Source organism: Sprattus sprattus (assembly GCF_963457725.1).
Source record: "Sprattus sprattus genome assembly, chromosome: 20".
Lineage (NCBI taxonomy): Eukaryota > Metazoa > Chordata > Actinopteri > Clupeiformes > Clupeidae > Sprattus > Sprattus sprattus.
Genome location: NC_137918.1, coordinates 7,223,966 through 7,244,020, shown reverse-complemented (window position 1 = coordinate 7,244,020; position 20,055 = coordinate 7,223,966). Strand labels below are relative to the sequence as shown.

The following is a 20,055-nucleotide window of genomic DNA, read 5'->3' as shown; positions in this document are numbered from 1 at the left end:
GTAACAAGCATTAACCATTTGGATCTAGGAATTCCTAGCACACACACACACACACACACGGGCAGACATTCACACAAACAAACATGTACATACAAAAAATAAACACATAAAGTGTCTTGCTGGTGGTGGTAGAAGTAGTAAAAATATCCGCTCTGAATGTTCTAATGGTGCATTACATGATAAATACAGTCACATTATACAACAAATTGTAGTTTTATATGTATTCTGCCAAAGTTGATAAAACGTAAAAAACAAAAGTTGTGTGTTAAAAGTAAATTATGAGGATTAAGCTCAACAATCGTATATTAGCCCTGTGTTCAATAGCACACGCTACAGAAAACTAATAATGTCTAACATTTAGATATTTTCACAAAACAGGGGGGGGGGGGCCCTAAAATGACATTGCCAGACTCAATCAATAAGCCAGGATGAATATTTGATCAATCCAAATAAAATCCACATAAAACAAACCCAGAGAGCACACTGCCCTGTGATGAATTCAGAGGTGAGGGGATTAGAGAGCAGTGCTCTGTTCTCTAGACTGATTAGGAAAACGATGGGAGGGCCCTCTCCAGCCCCCCGTCCTATTGAAATGCCTGAACAGATCCAGGGCAGTAAGTATGGCTTAACTGACATCTCTTCTCATTGTCATTTATTGAAACACCAATCCTCTCTGAAAAATACCACCAAGTTCCTTATTATTCGTTCATGCTTGTATTGCACGTCTCCCCTGACTGTCCCTGAAGTTGGTCACGGCTGGGATGGCGTCGGACCACCTCCCCGCCACTAGGGGGCGTGCTTAAATAGGCCTGTAGCAGGAGTCTGGCTGCCATGTGCGCAGATCCACCAGAATCTGGTTCAGCTTCTGCATCCACAGGTTCCTCTCGTCTTTAGTGTCAGCACTCAGCCAATTCCTGCACAGAGGAATCACAGTCTGCGTCAACCCCTGCCATCTTTCAACAAAGAACACACACTTCCTGTTCATGAAGGTCAATGGCCTATCACATAAAGACAACTCAACACTGTTCACAAATCAGACATACACTCAACAGTTTATCAACCGATTGTAGTCATTATCATGATTTAATGTCAGATTTACTAATTGACATGCAAACTGGCAGACAACAATCAGACACAGATCCATTCGGAAGCATGTTCCTATAAGGAACTGATCTGCTTGGTATTGCAACTTGTGTGGCACACATGGTGTTGCGACCTACTTGGTGACACACATGGTGTTATGGCTGACTTACTTGGTGACACACATGGTGTTGTGGCACTGGCTGACCAGTGTCTCCCGGTCGTCTTCTCTCTGGGGCCGCACCGTGATCAGCTCAAATGTGTTGGGTCGCGCACAGAACTCGCGGTTCGCTGGCTCCACCTTGTGGCTGGTGCAGTTTGCAAGATTGATCCGCCCCATTGGGTTCTGTGAGGGAACGCATGTCCAACAGGGAGTTACATCTTACATGTTTGATATTACACTGGAGAGTGTTACATCTCACGTGTTTGATATTACACTGGAGAGAGTTACATCTCACATGTTTGATATTACACTACAGTTACATCTTACATGTTTGATATTACACTGGAGAGAGTTACATCTCACATGTTTGATATTACACTGGAGTTACATCTCACATGTTTGATATTACACTGGAGAGAGTTACATCTCACGTGTTTGATATTACACTGGAGAGAGTTACATCTTAAATGTTTGATATTACACTGGAGATAGTTACATCTCACGTGTTTGATATTACACTAGACTCTGATAGACTCTGGCCCTGGCAGTGAAATGCGCCTCAGGTCAAGTGACACTGGTGGGTACTGTTCTATTCAGAGGGCGGGTGTGTGTGTGTGTGTGTGTGTGTCTCACCTTGCGTTTCTCATCGTCGGGGTATGTCCAGTAGGAGATGCAGTATCCGGAGAGCACACACCATCTTCTGTGCCACGAGCCAAAACCACTCACGTCCTCAAACATCGTCTGCAGAAGAGACAGGCCGTCAAAACCCAAACTCCTACGCCACACCTCTCTCACACACACACACACACACATCGTCTGCAGCAGAAACCCAAACACCCATGTCACACCTCACACAGCTCACAAGACATAGAAACTAAACCAAACTATTCCTTGAAATCTAACTAAATAGGAAATGCTTTGATGCACTTCAAGCAAACGACCAAAGAACCAAACCATTGCCAACCGAGACATACATTTAATTCCATCCACAATCATAAGTTCTAAAAATTTACATCAATAAAGACCATTTTTTACTGAATATACTGAATTGAAGTTTTAAGAAAGGTTTTGCCATAATAAATGTATTTATTTAATCCCAGACACCAGACTCAGGAGACGGAGGATGTGTGGTCTCACCAGGAAGCCCCTCTCCTCCACACGGGAGCCCACCTCACACTGCATCTTCAGGTAGATGTGCCCTTCCAGCGGACACAGGAACGGCACCTACACACACACACACACACACACACACACACACACACACACAGGAGAAGGGCATTTCAGAGCACAGTGTTAACTGACAACTTGCCTACAATAGAAATGACAAGATTAAGTTAGCTTTTGAAATCACAGCAGATCATGGTTTACATTCCATCTCCCAGGGCGAACCTGATTCATTCTCTGAGCTGTTAAACATTACACAAATCACACAGACTAACTAGAGATGCAGGTTACCCATGTTTAAAGTAGACAGATTCAACACACAGACACCCCAACTTTGTGAACAAAAGGCATGATTAGTGAACCAGTGGTTAAATATTAGCGCAGTGGTCCCCAAGCTTTCACGACAGGCTCCTCTTTGACAATGGAGTTACACTTCCATAATTAGGCTAGCTTTCCCTGCTAACGTATAGGCTAAACAGTAGGCCCTGACCATATTATATAAGAACATAGTAGGCTATAACCTCAGGTTAGAGCACTGCCCTACTAAAATTGGCTGTTTAGGGTTCGTGTTACGTTTTCTCACCCTCAACCCCCCCTTGAGGGGCCCGCCCCACCCTTGGGGAACCACTGTATAAGTGTAACACAAACACACACCAAACCAAAACACCTTATGGCAAACACCAACAAAAAAAAGCAAAAGTAAACAATACTAAACAGTAAATGTGTTACTATGGTAACAAGCATGTAGCAACCTTTCTCTGAAACATGTCACTGAGAAGGTCTCTCTCATTCCCTTCATATTTGATCTAAAAAAAGAGAAACAGAATGAGCTCCGCTTTAAAGCGCTGTGGCCTGTGTGTTAGTGAGATGTGCATGTCTAGCAGTGCTGGATGTGGAGAAGGTGAATGTTTGTTTGTCTTTACAAATGTTATTTTAAACTGAGAAAGGTGAGAAAACCAAATTAAGTTAAAAATGAACACATTTTAAGCACACAAAAACACTACTAATGACCAAATAATTAAATCATTTTTTTTTTGAAGAGTACCTTTTCTAGAGGAAACTTATTCTTCCCGATGGAAGCGAGCGTCAACTTGTGTGATCCCACCAGGATAAAGTGACTGGTGCGCACAGCGTTAGGTCCTCCAGGGCTGGCTACCACTACAGACACACAGACGCATCCAGAGTTAGGCTCAGACACACACACACAGAGTAAGGCTAAGACAGAGCAACAGAAGGGTAGGACAACAGACAGAGATGAGACTAGTCGAGTGTTTTAAAACAGAATGGTAGGACAACAGACACACAGATGAGACTAGTCGAGTGTTCTAAAACAGAAGGGTAGGACAGCAGACACAGATGAGACTAGTCGAGTGTTCTAGAACAGAAGGAGCTCCCTGGCTGCTAGCTAAGATAGCTTGAATACACATCTTGGGTTTGCCTACATTGTAATAGTGGACATTATTCTTTTCAGTGGCAAACATGCTTGCTTGCCAACAGACCCCAGCTTAGTTTAAAGAATGGCCACACCAATAAGAAGAGCTCAGTTCAGCTGTATGTGATTCAAAGCCTTACCAGGAGTCTGCAGATTACTCTTCTGCAATGGGAGAAGAACACAAATGAGAAAGATATTCATGAAAGCGTTTCCAGAAAATAATAAGGCCAGATTCCTAACGAGTTAACATCAAAGTGTTTGAGATGAGATTGAAGAGTCTTGACAAGACTGCGGACTTACTGATAGGAAGCGTTTGGGAGTGATGGCCTGGAGAGGAACAGAGAAAGTTCAGAGTCAGATTCTGAAGTGTCATTTGCATTTCTGACTCACGCAAGCAGCTCAGGTTAAGTTATATACGTGCAACGACAGCTCAGGTTAAGTAATATACATGCAACGACAGCTCAAATTAAGTTATATATGTGCAACGACAGCTCAGGTTAAGTAATATACATGCAACGACAGCTCAAGTTAAGTTATATACTGTACGTGTAACGATTCTCAGTGCATCTGCACAGCTCTAATCCATTAGGTCACAGTATTGTCATCAATATACACCTCACCCCACCACACCCCGAAGTGTGTTAAAGCTGGTGAAGACAAAGCACCAGTGTGGCTAAGGCGATCATGAATATGCTGCAGTAGAATCTGAACACAGACAGTGCCTGAACCAAGTGGCAGCCTACATTCAGCAACATTCTATGGAGAATATGTATTATTTATCTACATGTTTTTTTTTCTCTTTTCAACATAATCTTGTCTCTTCACCTCTGACCTCTGTAAAAACTACACGTCTACATGTTCTCCACAGTCGTGCCATTCCAAGCCACCAACAGAAACGTCGGTCATAATACCTTTGACTTGGTGGGCTTCTTCTTCTTGTCAGCGTTGAGCTCCCTCTTCTGCACCTGTGGTCATATGCTGGGTCAGTAACCATAGTGATCAGAGGCAGTATGGAGACAATCACTGGAGAAACAGCAGTATGTACTCACCAGGTAGTACACTTCAATGTCAATCTCAAAGTCATTTGACACATGAGGCCTGAAGAGGGAGAAGAAAGAGCATCTCAACAAAGGCATATTGATAGGCATGGGTGTATTGGCTTGTCTCCATGGTGGAAAATGTCAGGATGTCTTCAGTGTGTGTGTGTGTGTAGAGGGGGTCTCGCAATGTGAACTTGGTGGAAAAGGTCAAGGCGTCTGCAGTGTGTGTGTGTGTGTGTGAGAGAGAGACGCACAGTGTAAACTTGGTGGAGAAGGTCAGGGCGTCTCCACTGATGGCGCTGCGAGTGCTTGCCAAGGGCGTGGCCACTGTGTTCTCTGCCCCAGAGCGGATCATCACAAAGAAGTAATGGCTACTCGACTCTATATACACACACACACACACACACACGGGAGTCAAGATCACAACCCCGTAGAGTACACAATAAACGACCCTAAATGACTAAAGTCTAGTGAGTTTAGGGCTGGGCGATATGACGATATATATCGTGAGGACGATAGAAACGTGTCTATCGTGACCTTTCTCCTCTATCGTTTCTATCGTGATAAACTTATTTTTTCACTATTACAGCTAATATACATTTTAATATAATTTCACATCCTAATATAACATTTTGCTTTTCTTATTATGCAAACTCTAAGTTTATACAACTGTAAAAAAAGAATATTAAGATACATTTTAGAGAACGTGGTTTTGCGACACGACACCGCTTTACATTACGCTGCTTTGCATCATACGCTTGCGACATGATTGACGGTGAGAGCCCGCGAAATTTAATTCTGGTTTTAAAAAAAAATGAATAATGGACGCGCTGCAGGAAGGTGTAACTGTTACCACAGCCGCTGTTATACAATTGGGCATCGACACCCATTGCTAATGACAGCGTCATTACTTTATTGCAGCAGTGAAAATCAAGACATTACAGACGTGCAAATGCTGGGGTGGCCCATTCAAATCAACGGAACTTTTTTTAACATTTTGGAGAGCCGTATAATACGAGTATAATACAAGTGTAGCCATTTATTAGCAGATTCTGTTCCATTTTTCTCAATGATGGTCAAATAGTTGTAGTTTAAGATGCACTATTTCGTTAGTTTAGATTTCTTTTCAGTATTTCAAAAGTGAAGGAGCTGTGGGAGCACAAGAACAGTGAGCATCTAGCAGCGATTATCATAGACATAGCATATGTGTATATGTCTTTGGCGTTTATAGCTTAACTATCTAGATTCTAAGTAGCATGGAGGTTTTTTTTGGTACTCCACGTAGATCATAAACCCTTGAAGATAAAAATGAAATTGGTTGGGAAATGTAAACGCTAATATGCTTTTTATCCAGATAAAACGCAGCTCCATCGTTTACTTGCGTTTGTTTACAGGACCATCTTCACTGTTGCACCAACGGGCTGAAGCGGTCAATGGGGCGTATGTGTAATGGCCAACTTCTTAATTTTCTTATTTTTATACGTGGCCATATAAGAAAATGTTTTTCTCATCATTATTGCTATAGCATATGAACAAACATTGAAAAGAAAGTTTTTTAATTAAATTAAACTTGATTTATCTTCTGAAAGTAGGCCTACATTAAAGAACCACTAAAAGTCACAAGCACTGGACTAAATGTCATGCACTTTGTTTTAATCTTACTATTTAAAGATTCAATGGAAACGTTCAGTACCATCTGCGTAATTGTGGTACAGGTCGTGATGGATCACACTTTTAAGGACACCCCTATCCAGTAAAGCAAGAGGGCATATCGTGATATATATCGCTATCGTGATATAAAATAATCCATATCGTGATATATGTTTTTTTCCATATCGCCCAGCCCTAAGTGAGTTAAGTCGATAGCTGAATGAAAATCAAAATGTAAATGCTATACTTCGAGTCACATTAACATTAGCAACACTGAGGGGCAGTGCTATACATTGTGATGCTTATGTACATGTGACTCAGAGAGGCAGTGCTATACGGTTAGGAGCTGAGGTAAGCGTGACTCGGAGGCGTCCCCTCACCGGGTTTGTTGGCGGCGGCGCATACGAAGTCGGCCTTGAGGGGCAGACGCAGCTCCAGCAGGCTGATGGAGCCCTTGGAGGCAGCGGCCCCGTCAGGAGACCGACGCTCCGCACCGGGGCCCTCCGCCTTCAGGCGCTCCAGCTCCGCCTTCAGGCCCAGGCGACGCTCAGCTGAGGACAGAGACACACAGAGAGACACACACACAAACACACACAACCAAACAAACAAACAAACAAAGAGTCAGCAGAGCACACAAACACACAGACACACGAGCTAGAGATGATGGGGCATTTGGTGAAAAGACAAATGACATCCATGTCTCCGAAGGTAAACAGTGGCAATAATGACATAAAGAATACTGATAGCGACAAGTCACACTAGAGCTGAACGACTTGGGAAAATAATCTGATTGCAATTTCCCCCCCCAATATTGCGATTGCGATCTAATATGCGATTTAGAATATCCTATTTATTTATTTTATTCACATTTTTTCCCCAACAGATCGTAATGAATGATTTAAATCTGACAAACACAATATGAAATACATTTAGTGTAAAATATTACTTCCCACATTTAAAATTTTTATTTAACTGCTCATTACAGAATCAAGAACAACAAATCGGTGGCTTTGCCACTGTGGATTTAAGTAATTTAAACAAAGTAATTGTAAGAATAAACACAAGCACGCACTTTTTAAACACTGTGTCTAAAATGTGTTTTTGTATTTTTTTTTTTGACGACCACGTTTTTAATCGCGAATGTTCGGTTAGAAAATCGCGTTTTGATCATATCGCGATTAAATCGCAAATGCAATTTATCGTTCAGCCCTAAGTCACAAACAAGACACACTGCCAACCACCAAGAGATGGTTAGAGCAGCTACAGAACAGCAGCAACAGAGCACCGGCCTGATCTTTAGGCAAGACATCTAACTCTTTGAGTGCACCATAATCAAGTGAGTCTTGGCATTACCTGCTCAAGCTGTGTTTGTGTGTGTACGATAATCACTTGTGTGTGTGTGTGTGTGTGTGTGTGTGTGTGTGTGTGTGTGTGTGTGTGTGTGTGTGTGTGGTACTCACTGGCGATGAGAAGCAGTCTCTCGGCCTCTGCCTCCACCTGAGAGCCCTTGCCGTGCTCCTCGTCTGTGCAGCAGTTCAGAGCCTGGCTGGCCTGGTGGATCACTGTCTGCTGCATGTTCAGCTCATTCGTCAGGTCCTGGGGGACCACATGAAACACACACACGTGCATAAGAACATGTCCACAGCTTACACTGATGATGATGATGATGACACACACGCAAACACACGTCCATAAGAACATGTCCACAGCTTACACTGATGATGAAACACACACACACACACACACACACACACACACACACACACACACACACCCCCATAAGAACATGTCCACAGCTTACACTGATGATGATGACGCACACGCAAACGCACACGCACACAGCTAACAAAAGATAAGCCAACCTTAAGGAAAAGCAAATCAGGGAAGTCAAAGGCCTGCTATTACTTTTCTTCACCTGTTTTCAACATTTTTAGAGAAGGTGAGAGCTTCTGATACCCTCCAGTAATCATTTAAGGATAAAATCAAACGAGAGCTTCTGACGCCCTCCTATAGTAATCCTTTAAGGATGAAATCAAACGAGGACAGACCGACTGAGCGGACTGTTAATATTTTTCTAAATCAATGATAAACAAACAGAGACAAAAGCACGTGGCCGAGCAGACGAAGACAAACAGATCTGTTAATGGCTCTGCCAAACAGCGGCAAGACAAACGGCCATTGTGTGAGGGCTGGTGAAAAGCTTCCCCTCAAACACAGCTGCCTGGAATGGCCATCCATCAACTTCAGTACGCCACTGAACACACACACACACTGCTCTGTATCACGCCGCTGTCTCTCTTCAGACATCTGGATGATCACAACATCTGTCGAGGTCAAGCACTCGGGGTGGTGCGGTCATATAGCAGACAGTGTTGAACCAACAACATGCATTTGACCTTCCATGAGCTCAGGGCTAGATTCAGGCACTGTTGGAGCTCGGATAATACTGAAAATTTAAGCAATTTTAATCAGTAGTTCGAATGCTGCACTCGTTTAGGTGCAATGATACATTGAGTGGCATGCATGTCATACTTGTATATTTTTAAACTCACTATCAAATAATGATATCTATCAAAAGTAGTAGCAGTACAAGAAACATTAAGCACTGGGTCAATGTTAACTAACAACAGGAGCCCTCCTGCTAAGTTAGTTGACCAATGGGAGCCCTCCTGCTAGGGTAATCTCCTGTTAGGTCAGTTGACCAATGGGAGCCCTCCTGCTAGGGTAATCTCCAGTTAGGTCAGTTGACCAATGGGAGCCCTCCTGCTAGGGTAATCTCCTGTTAGGTCAGTTGACCAATGGGAGCACTCCTGCTAGGGTAATCTCCTGTTAGGTCAGTTGACCAATGGGAGCACTCCTGCTAGGGTAATCTCCTGCTAGATCAGTTGACCAATGGGAGCACTCCTGCTAGATCAGTTGACCAATGGGAGCACTCCTGCTAGATCAGATGACCAATGGGAGCCCTCCTGCTAGATCAGATGACCAATGGGAGCACTCCTGCTAAGGTAGATGATCAATGGGAGCACTCTTGCTAGGTCAGTTGACCAATGGGAACAATCCTGTTAGGGCAATCTCCTGCTAGGTAAATGAAAGCCCTCCTCACCTTCATCCTCTGCTTGATGCTGACGTGACTGGCGGCCCGGGGCTGCTGCTCGGCCCTCTGGGATACATCCTCCTTCCTGACGATCACCTGCTTCACGTGCTGCCTCTCCGTCTCGGTCTTCACACGAGTCGACCTGTACGCATCAATACTGACACACGAGAGGGGAGGAGGGAGGGAGTATGAGCCTCAAAAGCTTTTATATCGACTTTATTAATCCAGTCTTTGGAGACTGAAGGGGGGATTTCTTGTAAAACTAGAGATTGTATACACATCAACTTCCCCTAGAAATATGCCAACTAGGCCTGCAGATGAAAGCTAGATTTCCCCCACGTATTGCTCGCCATCGAGGTAGAACCTACAGACCTCGGTTCTAAGCGTGCATAAACCTACTGACCATCTCAGAGAGGTGGTTCTTAACGCAGAGAAGAGGCCCGGGCCATGATGGCTGCAGGGGTTGCCTTACCTGTAGAGCAGGTTCTGTTCTCCATCTGCGCTCTCCAGGCTGTCAGCGGAACCAGCCTTCAGCATGCGTGCCCTTTGGAACTTATTGGGCCTGGAGGCACTCTCAGGGGTGCAGCTCTTCTCCAGGAACGAGCTAGCGGGGGTCGACGTCTGTCAGGGACATTTCAAAGTTTAGTTTGTCACACAAACCTCATAATCTCTTACAGATTTAAAGTGAGGCACAACCAGCAGTGCTCAAACATGTAGAGAATGCAGGTCAGTCTGGGAATGGATGGAAGAATTGTTCAGGGAGACACACAATAAGACAGGACCAGTGAGAACTCTATACAAAAGGTCAGGTATTTACAACAACATATAGGTGTGTGCGCAACAGACTTTCCAGGAGTCACTAGTAGTTTGCTCTCCAGTGTGTGTGTGTGTGTGTGTGTGTATAAATTTCTCCTTCTCGAGTGTGTGTGTGTGTGTGTATGTGGGTATACATTTCTTCTCAAAAGTGTGTGTGTGTGTGTGTGTGTGTGTGTGAGAGAGTAGGTGTATACTATTCCATTGTGTGTGTGTGTGTGTGTGTGTGTGTGTGTGTGTAGGGCTCACCATGTGTTTCCTCTCTGGGCTCTTGACCACTGAGGCCACCGTTTCCACCATTGGGGTCAACAGGGACATGGACGAGATGTTAAGCCCGCCCTCCTCTTCGCCATCATCATCATAATCGCCGCTCAGCTCGTTGCTTTCCCCCAAGACTCCATCAAAGAGGTCGTTAATGACCGCTGAGTTGATGGAGCCATCCACGTTCATTTCCTTCTCGATCTCTTCCTCCTCCTCACTTCTCGTTTCCCTACTTCTCTCTGCACCTAAGATGGAGGAACACACAAACACCTCCTTTAAACACCGCTGGTCGAGAGGTCAGGGTTCACGTCCATCAAACACTGAATGATCCCAACAGACATCTGAAAAGATTTTTGGAAGATGACCCAAACGCATTTACTAACCATATTTCTCAACTTCCTTGAGCTCTTCTGATTTTTTCTCAGTTGAAACATCTACTCTCTTCAGCGGGCTTGAAGTTAAAGTGGCAGGGGGCTTTAAGTGCCTCTCTGTGGAGATCAAACATTTTCATCACAAACATAAGTATTTACTGACAGCCATAGAATGAGTAGCCAGATGCATAGAGATAATATAATGTGTCGGGTCGAATACAAATCAACACTTACTTCACCATATAAGCTATCAGCCATCAAACAAACACATGTGCATACATCATAAACAAGACCAGAGTCTCAGTACTGAGAAACACAAAAATCAGCACAAAAAACACAATGCATTCTGTACCTGCTGATTTAGTCTCAGTGGCTATGCTCAAGTCACCACCAGATGGCGCCAGAGGCTCATCACTGACTTCACTCTCCTGCAAGAGAACAAGCATCAGGTGTGCTGGTGTGTTTTTAAATGGCAGCAGGCTTTGCAGCCCAGAAATTGAATATGCAGTAATTACAGTTCAGTCAGTTAGGCAACATAAGATATTTAAAAACACACTCACCTTCCCCTGTGGGTCAACCTTCTCCTTCGCTACCTCCTGTTTGTTCTCGGAGGGGTTCCCCTTCTGGAAGCGACTCCGAATCTGTGCCAGTTCAAGCTCACGCTCCTAATGACAGATTAAAACACATCACACATCAGCTCTGCACATCTCACAACCAGACAGAAAGACACAGGGAGATTCATGCTAGCATCTTCTTGTACCTCAGCTGATGGATCAAGATGTGACACGGACTCAACCTCAAAAGGAGCTGATACTGATAATAAACATGGCTGCGTAATGACTGCTGTAGGTCACTTTGGACAGACGTGTGTGCTGAATGAAAAGATGTAAATGTAACGTGATAACTGAAGGAGGGCTGGGTACCATCTTCTGCTTCTGAGTGAGGTCGGCCGTGGTGGTGGTGCCCTGGATCTTGGTCAGTCTCTCCTGGACCAGACGTGATTTGGGGGTGAGCGCGGAGGCGGCGGCTGTGGGGGTACTGGGGCTACCCTTGGCAGCAGACGGGGAGTTCTTGGTGTTCAGCTCCTGGCACCTCTCCCCAAAGCGCTCCAGGAAGGACTTCACACCTGCGCCAGTGACAAAACAAACAACAGTGTGAGTACGCATACGCACACGCACACACACACACACACACACACACACACACACAGCGGACTGATATATACAGCCGCGGAAAAAATTAAGAGACCACTTCAAAATTATCAGTTTCTCTGGTTTTACTATTTATTGGTATGTGTTAAAGTAAAATGTACATTTTTGTTTTATTCTATAACCTACTGGCAACATTCCTACCAAATTTCAAATAAAAATATTTTCATTTAGTTCATTTATTTGCAGAAAAATTACAATTGGTCAAAATAGCAAAAAAGATGCAGTGTCTTCAGATCTCGAATAATGCAAAGAAAACAAGCTCATATTCATTTTTAAACTACACAATACTACTGCTTTAACTTAGGAAGAGTTCAGAAATCAATATTTGGTGGAATAACCTTGATTTAAAATCACAACTTTCATGTGTCTTGGCATGCTCTCCACCAGTCTTTCACATTGCCGTTGGGTGACTTTATGCTACTCCTGGCGCAAGAATTCAAGCAGCTCGGCTTCTTTTCATGGCTTGTGACCATCCATCTTCCTCTTGATCACATTTCAGAGGTTTTTTTATGGGATTCAGGTCTCGAAATTGGGCTGGCCATGACAGGGCCCTGATCTGGTGATACTCCATCCACACCTTTACTGGCCTGGCTGTGTGGCATGGAGCATTGCCCTGCTGGAAAAAACACTTCTCAGAGTTGGGGAACATTGTCAGAGCAAAAGGAAGCAAGTTTTTCTTCCGGGACAACGTTGTACTTTGCCTGGCTGAGGTTTGTAAGTTCGTCTTCTCTGATGAGTCCAATTTTCAGCTTTGCCCAACACATGGTCGTCTGATGGTTAGACGGAGACCTGGAGAGGCCTACAAGCCACAGAGTCTTGCACCTACTGTGAAATTGGACTCATCAGAGAAGACGAACTAGGAGACCCTCCAGTCCGCTTTGGTTCAATCCTTATGGTCTTTTACAAACCTCAGCCAGGCAAAGTACAACGTTGTCCCGGAAGAAAAACTTGCTTCCTTTTGCTCTGACAATGTTCCCCAACTCTGAGAAGTGTTTTTTCCAGCAGGGCAATGCTCCATGCCACACAGCCAGGCCAGTAAAGGTGTGGATGGAGTATCACCAGATCAGGGCCCTGTCATGGCCAGCCCAATTTCGAGACCTGAATCCCATAAAAAAACCTCTGAAATGTGATCAAGAGGAAGATGGATGGTCACAAGCCATGAAAAGAAGCCGAGCTGCTTAAATTCTTGCGCCAGGAGTAGCATAAAGTCACCCAACGGCAATGTGAAAGACTGGTGGAAAGCATGCCAAGACACATGAAAGTTGTGATTTTAAATCAAGGTTATTCCACCAAATATTGATTTCTGAACTCTTCCTAAGTTAAAGCATTAGTATTGTGTAGTTTAAAAATGAATATGAGCTTGTTTTCTTTGCATTATTCGAGATCTGAAGACACTGCATCTTTTTTGCTATTTTGACCAATTGTCATTTTTCTGCAAATAAATGATCTAAATAACAATATTTTTATTTGAAATTTGGTAGGAATGTTGCCAGTAGGTTATAGAATAAAACAAAAATGTACATTTTACTTTAACACATACCAATAAATAGTAAAACCAGAGAAATTTTGATAATTTTGAAGTGGTCTCTTAATTTTTTCCGCGGCTGTATATTTACACCCACACGCATATACATACACTACACACACATATTTACATACACTACACAAAGCAGACTAATATATGTATATATTTATACACACAAATATATATAAACTACATATTAGTCATACACGGTGTCATTCAGTGTATCGCATCAGTTCAACTTCTATAGTGAAACTGCTTTATACTCTCTCTGATAAGGCTCCCTCATTTTAAGCATTTCTTATGCTGTGTACATTCTAAACATGTATTTCTCCAGAGAACTTGAGCGCACTCCCATTTGACAGTTCTATCTCCTTTCCATCCATCTCTCTGTTCTTATTCTTCACTAAACAACTAGTCGTAGTTGTACTGTAACAAAAAGGGGCGCGAGTCTCACCTGGGGTTCCAGCAGCGCCCTTGGACTGTGCAGGGGGGGCATCTCTGGGACCCCTCTCCCTGGACTGGGACTGAGGGGGGGCAGCAGCAGCTGCAGAGGGCTTTTTGGACTGAGGAGGGGCAGCAGCAGCAGCAGCAGAGGAATTGCTAGACAGGGTGGGCTTTTGGGGGCTGACACCAACCACCCCTTTCCCCAAGTCCAGGTCCCTGGAGGAGCCCTGAGTCTTTAGGGGACTCTGCGGAGCTGTGGATCCCAGGGACGAGAGGCTTTTCTGGGGGCTGGCCGGGAGGAGTCCCCTGGACGGTGGTCCACTGGGCTGTTTGGAGAGGGGAGTCTTCTGGGGGCTGGAGACAGGGGAAGGGAGACCCCTGGAGGTCTGCTGAGCAGGACGGCGCTCGGGAACCTCAGTGTGCTGGGCGCTCGGCAACACGACGCGGCTGGACTTCACCGGAGAATACGGCGGGGGCTGAGACAGACACACCATCATTAGAGAAACACACATTATATATATGTATCAATCTAGCAAATTCCTACGACACGTGAAAACAAAACGATGGGAGGGCAATCCCATGTAAACATACACACTTTGAACGGAGCTAAAAAATTTGACCAAAATGACGTGGCAAGGCTAATTAAGAAAGACATGTAAACAAACAAATGTGCACACAGACACTTTGATCAACAAAAGAGCCTTTGAAAGTAACATGGTATACAGCCAATACTAAACACCCTGTTCAACTTAGCCCTACTATGTCACTCTGAGCAGGTAGAGTTTGATGATGCCCTCCGTACCTGGCGTGTTCCTGGGGCGTGCTGGCTGGTGGCGGGCGTCTGCTTTGTGAGGGCGCTGGCTCTGGGGGCAGAGCTGGCGGGTGTGGGGGCGCGGGTGGCGCTGGAGGCAGTGCCAGGCTTCGCTGGTGCCCCTTGTGCATTGTCTTTGCGGACGGCTGCATGGCTCAGATCGTCCTCCCACGACCCGATGGTGGCCGCAAGGTTGGCAAAGCGACCCTTCCTGCCCATACCCGAGGATGGGGGCTCGGGCTCTGGGTCAGGGGGCATGTCGTACCTCTGGGCCTTATGGGGGGAGAGACAGGACGCCTCTGTGACAACGGCATCAGCGGAACCTGCCAATCAACAGCAAAGAGAATAACATTTAGAGGCGTGTCTCCTTGTGGAATCTTAAGATGGTATGTCTACATTTATTTCAATATGATTTCAGCATTGGCTTTGAGTTTCATAAGTTATCCGTAGAATTTCTCTAGAAAAAAACGTACACAAAGCACAAGGACAACACAGACAAATAAACTCATACATTTTAGGATAGTGACAGACAGGCCTGGAAGTTTGTCCTTTTAGGGGCAAGGCTACTTGGCATTTGGCAGGGCATGTTGTTTTTGGGCACTTAGGCCAAATGTAAGGGCATCAAGGCAGTCAAAAAAAAAAAAAAAAAAAAAAAAAAACATTTTTATTTTACTGAATTTTACACATTTTACTGTCTGGCTAAACACATTAATGCATATTCCTCTTACCCTCTTATGTAGCTGTTTTATTATTCGATTTAATATGAAATTGTGATTTTCCTACTCCAATTGTACAGCACTTTAGTCAACGTGAGTTTTCAAATGAGCTTTATACATTTGACCCTTCCTTGGCATGCGTTCAGAAAAGAAGAAAGAGTTATAGGGACAACTGGCCTATAAAGTGGGCAAAAGATCACCAGTCCACATAATTTTTTTTTAATGGTAACCATAACAACGAACATAAACAATTGCTCTCTCCTTCTAATGCATGTCCGATTGACCTGTGTTTGAGAGTTTACTGTAGCCTATTGGACTGTTCTTCTAACAGCATTCGATCGAGTGGACGTATGACGTAGACGCAACTTTCACCTTTCTCCAATCATCAGTTTAAACTTGATGAGCAAAAATGGGCGAAGTAACATTATACGGGAATACTGACTGCTGACCAGATAAAATTATGTTTCAGTTGAGAACTTTGCATCAAAGAAGTGAAGTCATCTGGTTAGATTGCTCTACACCCAGGCAATATTTGGTAAACGTCTTTGAAACCTTAACCATATTCTAGGTGCACACAGACGTAGCCTAATTCTGTCATGTTATATTGGGACACTTAGTTATCTAAGGTTCCTGCTAATAACATAAAGGTAGTTAATTACACAGCTAGCAATCCGGTAATCCTAACCTTAATGTTATGACTAAGATTACTACCTACACCAGAACTACCTCAGCATTGGCCTTTCATCGTACATTACGGTAAATAAGAGCGCAAAGCGTCAAAGTAGGCAACGGATACATTTATAATGACATAGACGCTCAAATTATTGGTGTATTGGTTTGTCAGAAAATAAATAAATAAATGAAAGCAGATCATCAAGGCATCAAGGCCACAGTGGCAGGTGAACATGCGATATTCACAAGGGCATCAAGGCCAGAAAGAGTGAAACTCCTCCTGCGGGGACAGACTTTAATTTTGAAAACATGAGCTCTAATGAGACAGCCGAATGAAGTGTGTTCTCGTGAGGTCAGAAGACACCCCAGAGCCTGACTCTTACCCTCGGAGTCCCAGTTGTGTCTTTGTGCAGCCAGCTTCTGCAGCCGAGACTTCATGGGGTTGGTGGTTGGGGTGGAGACGTCTGTCGGGGCCTCCCTCTCTGGCGGGGGTACAGAGGGCTTCGTCTCCATGTCCCTGCCTCGGGGAGCCTCTTCTGGGGGAGACACAGCCCTCCTCTCCACCTCTGGGGCAGGCTTGGGGGTCACGGCCATCCTTTCCACCTCTGGGGCAGGCTTGGGGGTCACGGCCATCCTTTCCACCTCTGGGGCAGGCTTGGGGGTCACAGCTAGGGGCTCTGAGGGGGTTGGGGTGGGAGTGGGGGCGGGGGCAGCTCTCTCCAGAGACGAGGAGAGTGCAAAGTGCACACTGGCCGGGGCTCTGGGAGGCTTCCTGTCGACGACGCGCTCTGTGGAGGGAGGAGTGTGTGTGTGGGAGACCACTGGCTGCTTGCTCTCAACCTCGGGAACTTTGAGGGCATTCTCATCTGAGCAGCGGCGCTTGGAGGGAGAAGGTTTAGCGCCTGCCCCGACAATCACTGAAATAAAAAAATATAACCCACTGAGTTTCTGTGGCATGGTGACCAGACAAAAAACACTGGAACACACAAAACCCAATCAAACAATAGTATTCTTACAATAAATAATACTAGAAACAAACATATGCTATTGATTGGGCACCTCCCATCACAGCCAGAACTCTCAACATCACAAATGATCATACCGAATCAACCTAAACAATGTAGTAACACAAACACAATATGTGCCTATCAGATAAACCCTTATTGTGTATGACGACTATAACAAGTCAGCAGCTGGAGTGAAAACGAACAGCTTGGACATGTCCAGTATGAGAATTCGGCCGTTACGGCTCGTCTGACAGACAGCTCCTAGGATTCAACACAAAAGACTAATGGAGACAGGAAGTGGTGTCACTTCCTGGGGCGTGATTAGGACTAGAGCTCTTGATATTTATTTTCAAAAGCAACACATGAAGACCCCTCCACAACGACACTACATGCACAAGGCACAACTGTTAGTGACAGCCTGTAACTTACAACCGTTGGGGGGAAATCAATTCATTCAAATCAAACGCCCATAAAAAAGCTGTTCCAAATACTGCAGAACTTAAGATTTCCATATATGAATAAAACTATTAAAGTTAACTGCTGCCCTTTGCAGGGAACAATTGAACAGCCCAAGAAATCACACAAAGAGGAATGTCACAGTGAAATGAAGAAAAAACGATAAAGCAGAGTAATGTACCCTTTTCGACGGGTGTCTCACTGATCAGAGTGTTGTTCTCTGCCAGCGGCTCTCGGTTCCTCTTTGCCGTTGGCCGGTCCGCCATCTTCTTCTGCAAGTTCTCACGGCGAGCACGAGTGCGCTCCAGAAGTTTCTGAAGGGACGGCACACCAGAACAAACATCCGTTAAGAACATATTTTACCTGTATGGTGTGGCATTTAGTGACATTTTACTAGTTTGGATAAAAGTCAAACAAGGACTGCTGTAAAACAAGACACATAATACAGTGTTTGGTGGACCTAAGGGTGGACAAATCTCTAAAGTGCCTGGAAAAAGCAAGTTGTTAATCTGGATCCTCAGCTTTGTAAACCTTCTCAGACCGTGTTGAATGTCAGGGTAGTAATATATGGGCATTATGCTGCTGAAGTTGGCAAAAGGGGAATATACCAAAAAAAATAAATAAATAAAAAATCAAGCAAGCTAGAGCTCTAAATATAACCTAACTGTTTTTTTGGGCATTATTCAAAAGTTCTACAGTCAGCCCAAGGCGGCCTTTTCAAAACTTCTGTTCCTCTCATCAGTAAACATTCCTGTGGCAACGGACTGCGGTTTATCACTCTCCTTCTATGCAAGACCCAACACATTCCTGCTGCTTTTCCGCTTGCAAGCTGGCTCTTGGACTCTTATGGAAAGTTCAGTTACTGTGGGTGTCATTCCCAAGGAATGAGCCATGCTTTGACACGTGACCCAGTGAAACTTTAATTCTATTGGTCAGGGATGAAAGCGTGCACTGTTAAAACACCCACATTTCCATAAAGGTAAATCAAATTTGGCAGCAACTGCAGTTTCTTAGAACTGCCTGACAATGACTCTTTCACAGATATCTCCTTGTACATATACAAGTGGTCACCTTACTGAAAATAATTCTGAACTCAAACGGGCGAATAAGGAAGTACATTTTGTCAGCAGTTAGAACTAAATATGCAACTAAGCACTGGCCTGGTCGTGTTTTATTTGGTGTTGCAGAACGTTTCATTTCCACATATACATTTTCAAATCAGTACGAATCAGGGAAGTAACAGTTAGCTAAATGTACACTGTCAGTGGGCAAACGTCTAGCTACTTTTACGAGGGAAATGAATTGTCACGCACCTTAGGAAAGACTAATGTACGAGCGTGGGTAAAAAGGGTGTGCTCACGAACATGCATTGAACACGTTAGCCCAATTCTTTATAAGACAAATGTTAACTTGCAACCGTTCCATGGATACTCCAGAAACCCAAATAATATTATATTTGTTGTAACGGCGGACTGGACCACACTACAGGTAACATTAACGTCAGCTAGATATTGACCTCGTAAATGGCTATTCCTCTGTTAAAGCACGTTATATACAACAAATATTCATACATGTTCAATATTTAACACAACGGATTCAACACAACGAACAATAACGTTTTCAACATGACAAGTAAGGTATACCTTGCTTGCTAGCTAGTTCACACGCTAGCATGGTTAGCTTTACCTATAGCAACAACGGAGTTAACTTTTCGCTAAAGATAGATAACGTTAACTAGCCATCGCTAATTTCTTAATTTCAAAACATAAAACTTACCTCCGTAAATGGATCCATTTTAAGCCAGATTCCTCCCAGTCGATCGGGATGCTTGTTTTTTTTTATGGTTAACAATAGCTAACAAACCTGCCCTGCTGAGAGGCAAACGTCTTCTATCACAAAAACGCACCAGTTCTCTCTAATGTGTCACGCAAACATCTGTTCAAATTTGAATTTTAGCGCTGTGTCCGCTACGCAGGCGCCAACGGACACGGAAGGCTTGATTGGCAGTTGAATACACGAGTAAGCAAACGTTGTAACCAGTTTCATGCAAGTCCCACCCATGTAATGACGAAGCAACATTAACACAGTCCAAAATAAATGAATTAAAAAAACTTATACTACGTATAATCAATATTTGATATTTAT

At 44.1% G+C, this 20,055-nt stretch overlaps 1 protein-coding gene across 1 annotated transcript; it reads right to left on the bottom strand.

Moving 5' to 3' along the window:
• Nucleotides 1–537: 537 nt before the first annotated feature.
• Nucleotides 538–19,704, bottom strand: anln (anillin, actin binding protein; the record flags this gene model as incomplete). Its single annotated transcript, XM_080858767.1, has 25 exons — nt 538–914; nt 1,254–1,426; nt 1,877–1,984; nt 2,381–2,467; nt 3,160–3,213; nt 3,453–3,565; nt 3,980–4,001; nt 4,140–4,166; nt 4,751–4,804; nt 4,889–4,937; nt 5,134–5,260; nt 6,910–7,080; nt 7,990–8,125; nt 9,633–9,780; nt 10,096–10,244; nt 10,686–10,942; nt 11,081–11,185; nt 11,421–11,496; nt 11,635–11,733; nt 11,992–12,194; nt 14,259–14,724; nt 15,051–15,382; nt 16,831–17,349; nt 18,092–18,224; nt 19,687–19,704. The coding sequence occupies 25 exons, from the start codon at nt 19,702–19,704 to the stop codon at nt 800–802; spliced, it is 3,741 nt and encodes a 1,246-aa protein (XP_080714893.1). The 3' UTR covers nt 538–799.
• Between the last annotated feature and the right edge of the window lie 351 nt (nt 19,705–20,055).